This window comes from Clinocottus analis, unplaced genomic scaffold, assembly GCF_023055335.1.
Source record: "Clinocottus analis isolate CAN_PGR_092001 unplaced genomic scaffold, fCliAna1.0.p SCAF_5, whole genome shotgun sequence".
Taxonomy (NCBI): domain Eukaryota; kingdom Metazoa; phylum Chordata; class Actinopteri; order Perciformes; family Cottidae; genus Clinocottus; species Clinocottus analis.
The window spans coordinates 1,338,446-1,344,445 of NW_027176207.1; the positions used below are offsets into that span (position 1 = coordinate 1,338,446).

At 50.1% G+C, this 6,000-nt stretch overlaps 1 protein-coding gene across 3 annotated transcripts in view; it reads left to right on the forward strand.

The window, feature by feature from the left end:
- abr (ABR activator of RhoGEF and GTPase) overlaps positions 1-6,000 on the forward strand; it is a 96,286-nt gene that overhangs the window by 58,610 nt on the left and 31,676 nt on the right. For all 3 annotated transcript variants that reach the window (XM_068601455.1, XM_068601456.1, XM_068601457.1), the window contains exons 13-16: positions 137-241; positions 1,844-1,918; positions 5,749-5,846; positions 5,924-6,000. The exon at positions 5,924-6,000 is cut by the window's right edge and continues 55 nt beyond it. In XM_068601455.1, coding sequence (XP_068457556.1) covers positions 137-241; positions 1,844-1,918; positions 5,749-5,846; positions 5,924-6,000 — 355 coding nt within the window. The remainder of the gene's footprint in view (positions 1-136; positions 242-1,843; positions 1,919-5,748; positions 5,847-5,923) is intronic.

Consider the following 6,000-nt stretch of genomic DNA (forward strand, 5'->3'; position numbering starts at 1 on the left):
CTTGACCTGTCCCACCGGCCGCTGGTGTCGTTAGAAAACGCCGCGCGCTTCATCTGGAAGATGTTTCAAACCCTCCCTGAACCTCCAGACACGTGATCATGTGACCGTAGCGCTGTGCTCGCTGTGTGTTCCTCAGATCTCCAGGCGTGCGTGTTGAGCTCTGTGGAGCTGCAGGTCCTCACCAGCTCCTGCTTCAAACTCAGGACCGTCCACAACATTCCTGTCACGAGCAACAAAGACGGTAAGAGCCGCTCTGCACCGCCCGACGCTCCGTCCTCTCGGCTTTGAGTTTAAACTCACACAAAAGGGCCCGTCGCACAACGAGCAGCCACATCATCGTGGGGGGCTGCAGGAGGGAACGTGGTGACAATATGTTCGTCTCAGCAGCCTCGCAGCGGGCCGGCGGCCTGAGCGCCGACCTGTTTGTTTTTGCTCCAGATCTCCAGAGAGGCTGCTGGTGACATTAAAGCCATCTGGCCGACCGGCTCTGATCTCCCAGAAATGGCACGAGCGTCTCTGTGGCTTTTGATTCCTGCCACCGGCTTCCTCCTGTCTTTATTCAAAATAAACTGCAAATCTAAAACTAATAACTTCCCGGTCAGGACAATCTGTGAGATTATATCTATGAGTCAGATTATGAATTAAAAACAAACAACTAGAGGTCGACCAGCAGGAGATTCATAGTGATACGAGTCAGCATGCTGTACAATCAGCTGTTCTTGGGACTGCAGAGGTAATAATAATAATAATAATAATAATAATAATAATGCTTTGAAGCTTTCTTATGAAGTGGTGAATTACTGAATGAAACATGAAGCATCTGAGCCGTTACTGAAAGGCTTCAATGTCTGCAGCTCGTCTCAAAGTGTGAGTCAGTTCATGGAGTCTTTGACTCATTATTACATCAGACACACACACATTTATTTGGTGTTCCTCCTCACACAGCGAGGCGATGCCCTGTGTGTGAAAACAGAGTCACAGACCTGCAAACACTCCTCGCTGTAACACACACACACACACACACACACACACACACACACCTCAGTGACTCGTGCAGCAGTAACTGAGGAGCGTTTCATGCAGCTATGAGGATGTCTGATGATGCAGAGACCATTAAACGCCGTTTCATTTGACTCTTTAACGCACATTGTGAGCAGCTGAAGCTGTGAAGCTTCTGCCTGAGAAGCTGTGACTTTGTGTCTGGAGGGTGAGATGCATCGTGGGATACGATGACGCGTTCATGACCACCCGACCTGCAAGGAAACATCAGCACTCACTGAGCAGCGACGTGTCCATGATCCCTTTTTTAAAAGGACATGACGAGGAGAGTTCAGTTGGATTCACAGAACTTTTAAGTGCACAAACTTGTCTGTGAATCCCTCGTTTCAGCACGACGTGTTTCTGAGGAGTGTGATCATGTGATCATGTGATCATGTGATCATGTGATCATTAGCAGAAAGGATCCTCAGAATGTCCTCATAAGGCTGCATGTTCTGCTGCATGTCTGGACAGGTTTCATCTGCAGAAATGTGAGAAAGAAGAAAAACAAGCGCACAGAAACAAAGAGGTGGAGCTCCATGAAGTTACGTATTATTATTATTATTATTATTTGTGTTGAAGCCGACAGTCGAGGATGTTACTGTCATGGCAACAGGATGATTCAGGCGTCCTGAAGAGCTGCAGAGTTTCTAGAGCGCATGAGATCTGCTGCAGGATCCTGATCGAAAAGATAAAACAGTGGCTGGTGGGAAATTGCTTTTTTTTAATCCACAAACTCTGATTCTGTGTGTGTGTGTGTGTGTGTGTGTGTGTGTGTGTGTGTGTGTGTGTTCTTGTTTTCTAGACGAGGAGAGCCCCGGCCTGTACGGCTTCCTGCACGTCATCGTCCACTCCGCCACCGGGTTCAAGGAGTCAGCCAGTAAGTCGGCCGGAGACGCCATTTTCCCTTCTACTTTGTCTTTTGGTGTTTCGTCCGCCGCTTCCGGTTCGCTCGCTCTGGCGGCGCCGCGCAGATCGACGTCCGCCGGCGCGAACAAACACACACACGATCCCGTCGACGGCTGCAGGGTCAATCACGCAGCGTCCAAACGGAGAGATGGAGGGAGCACAGACGATAGAGGAGGGAGAGAAAGAGGGAGGAAGGGGAGAAGTGAGGCCGCGGTGGAATTCCTGCGGTCGTTTCCATTTTAGCAGACGCCATAAAAACACTCGTGAAAAGGAAGCGGGAGATCGTTTTGAAAGTGAACTGCTGGCAAAAATAATGCCAGTTGTCTCTGATATCGCATACCGCACACACACAAACGCTCCTTTGTCTAACAGTGTGTGTGTGTGTGTGTGTGTGTGTGTGTGTGTTATCAGCAGTGTGGTGTCGGCAGCGCCGTGCAGACGTGTCAGTACTGGACAGCTGCTGCTGCTGCTGCTGCTTTTTCTGCCCCGTTGCTGTGGTTCAAATATCACAAATAATCTGTAAAGGAGACGGAGATGAAGAAATGTGATTTCCTCCGTTGCCATGACGGCCTTTAGGATGTGAAAGCCGGGTCATGGATCGGAAAGTTCTCTCCTCCCGAAGCCCGATTGATCCCCGACGAAGACGACGGGTTGAACACCGAGACGCTGCTGGAAGTGGTTGTTCCAGAGATGCAGTTTGATGAGGAGGTGTCTGTGAGCCATGAGGATGATGATGATGAGGAGGAGGAGGATGATAATGAGGATGAGGAGGAGGAGGAGGAGGAGGATGAGGATGATGGTGATGAGGATGAGAATCAGAATCAGCTTTAATGGCCGTGGAATTTCACTCCGGTTTCTCTTTGCTCTTCGTCCTGATATACAACAGATAAATATAAAAGACAAAAAAAGACATTAAGAAAACTGATGGTGATGATGATGATGATGATGATGATGATGATGGTGGTGGTGATGATGAGGATGGCTGTTACAGAGGAGCTCATCTTTCACATAGATGAATGTTGCACTCTGTTTATTGTGAAAATGATCAATAATTTGCTAAGTTAAAGGTATAGAACTTACTCCTCTGGGTCATGCTGCACGCTGCAGACAGCTTCATGCTCACATGTTCTGCAGGGTTCTGCAGGGTTCTGCAGGGTTCTGCAGGGTTCTGCAGGGTTCACACACCGTAACTCCCTCTCGTGGCGTGAGAGGAAGACGGACTCGCCGTCATGAAGTCAGTTCATGCGTTTCATTCTCTACGTCGTCGCTCGTTCTTATTTTACTGAGCTGCGTTTGAAGCGTCGCTCTGTAGCAGAGTCACATGCACCTGCACCGCTGTGTGTGTGTGTGTGTGTGTGTGTGTGTGAGTGTGTGTGTGTGATGCTGAAACCAGCAGCTGCTCCTCGTCAGTTCGACGTTTAACGCGACGTGTAAAAGAGTTTATTGGCGCTGCTGTCATGCAATTAATGCATTTTACGAAGGCAAAGTTTTTACTTTTACCCGCTTATTGCGTTGTAATTGTTGTGCTGCAGCGCTGGACGGCCAGCGATGCTTTGTTGGTCGTCTGGTTTGAAACGGTGAGGAGTTAAAGTCGGTTCACTTGTTGAGATCAAAGAGTTTTTACTGTCTCATCCTCTGTGGCGTCTCGTAGAAAAACCTTCTGGTCGCTTCAGCGGTTATGAGACAGTCGTGTCAGCAGCGTCATGTTTTTACACCTTTCAGGGACAGAAGGAAAGAGAGAGTGTGTGTGTGTGTGTGTGTGTGTGTTGGTACATTTGGTGATTGATGTGTAATGACTTGAAAAAGGCGATCAGTGGTTCACATTATGTAATCGTCAACAATAACCTCATTCTGTTCCTGTTTTGATTGAAAAGTCACACAGGCATGTACCAGAATAACTCATCCACACACACACACACACACACACACACACACACACACACACACACACACACACACACCAGTGGGAGAGGGCTTGATATTCTTCCCGGGGCAAAGCAGTCAAACTGGGTCACAGAAGCAAAGCGCTGAGCGTCGAGTTTCCCCAAAAACTCTGCTGCAGAATAAAAAGTAGAAATCAACGACAGTAGAAAACATGTTCGCTTTGTTCTGGCTTTATTTTTCAAGCGTCAACAAGTGACATCGTCCTTCATGAAGGCCTCCAGTGAGCAGCTGATAGTTTCTCGGCTCCAGACTTAAACATAATTCATATTTAAAATGTGTCACAGTCTTTATTTTGCGCTGCCATCAGAGCCGACGTGTTGGTCCTCATTGAAGAGAGATATTTGATTATGCCCCTCCTCCTCCTCCTCTTCCTCCTCTTCCTCCTCCTCCTCCTCCTCACAGCTGTTGTGGTGACTCTGATCAGTTTAACTGATTATCGCCTCCTGATGCTGTGAACTCGCCGTCTGAACTCCGGCGTCCTGCGTCAAAGCACCGCGAGCCGTGGATGCAGATGCAGGAGGATGGTCCTCATTAACCCTTGCGTTCAGGGGTCGGAGACCCCACGCCGCTTGATCCCTCCCCCTCCCCTCTCCGTCCTCCTCTGAGCGCTGACCTGCCAGGGAAATATAAAAACAAACCGCGTGGCGTCCTACTTCTCGTGGCCCCGCTCGGATCCGCTGCAGAAACCCAGAAATACTTCTCTGAACACGCGCTCCGCGGTTCGAGTTCGAGTTCGAGGTCCAGGGCCTCGTGAAGTGGTTTCAGATGCAGAGGGATCGTTCTTCCAGAGGCAAGCGGGAGCCTCCGGGCTCTGTGAACGCCGATGAGAACGCTGCTTTTGTCGACATCATAAAAAAGCGTCTTCGTGCTTCTGCATAGTTTTGATCGGCGGAAAGCGTTACGAAGACCTCCTCGTCGGTTTCCCCCACCTTAGCGCTCGCCGCCGCCGCCGCCGCAGCAGCAGCGCGGGTCCGGCTGCTGGTGGAGATGCGTTCACAACATCTCCACCAGCAGCCGGGTCCGGCTGCTGGTGGAGATGTTGTGAACGCATCTCCACCTCCCTCCCCTCCCCCCTCTCTGGATCTCCTGGTTAAAGGTCGAGCAGGTTACGCATCCATCATGCTGTCAGACGGGCGCTGACCCGAGGGACCGGCTTCAGCCTGCTGACACTTAACAGACAGCCGGCGGCGAGCTGTGCAGGAACCGCCGCCGCAGCGTTTTAAAGAAACACATCAACAGACTTGATTGCTCCTGCTTGGGGGCGAGAGAGGAGAGCGTGTACGCAGGCAGGAGATGGATGTCTGTCAACATATCGACCGGCGCAACGAAACCCTTTAAATGCACATTCGTTATGAATCTGACACCAGAGTGAGACGCTCGGCAGCGCAGACGCGGCGTGATGTAAACGCGCCGTTAAGACGAGTAAAAGTAATCAGTCACGACCTCGCCGTGGTCTCCGGGAACCTGCGGGTGTGTTTTAGAGGTTTCTGGAGAACAAACAATGAATTACTCATAAAGATAATTGGTAGATTATTCAATATATTTAGTTTCCTCTCGTAACTCCGGTGCAGAATATTAACACACGGCTCGAAGCTGATTAGTTTTGTCCTGTAACTCTGCTCGCTTTTAATGAAAAGACAATAAATCCAGGCGGTGATGTCATCGCCCACTAACGGTCTGTTTTAAAGGCCGTAATAACTGTTTCATATGAAGGCTGTAATAACTGTTTAATGGCAGCACTTTTACTTTCAGATGACGATGGTTTAACAGTCCTTTGGCTCATGACGTCTCTTCCAGCTGCACACACCTCAATGTTCCCCCCTGTGTTTCAGTGTGTGACGGTGTGTTCCTTCCTAGATCTGTACTGCACCCTGGAAGTGGACTCGTACGGGTACTTCGTCAGCAAGGCCAAGACCCGGGTCTTCAGAGACACCATGGAGCCGCAGTGGAACGAGGTCAGTCGCCCTCCTTTTTCACTTTGTGGCTGTGACGGCGGCGGCGTGACCCTCCGCTTCTCCGTGTGGTTGAACAGGAGTTTGAGATCGAGCTGGAGGGCTCCCAGTACCTGCGCATCCTGTGCTACGAGAACTGCTACGACAAGAGCATGCT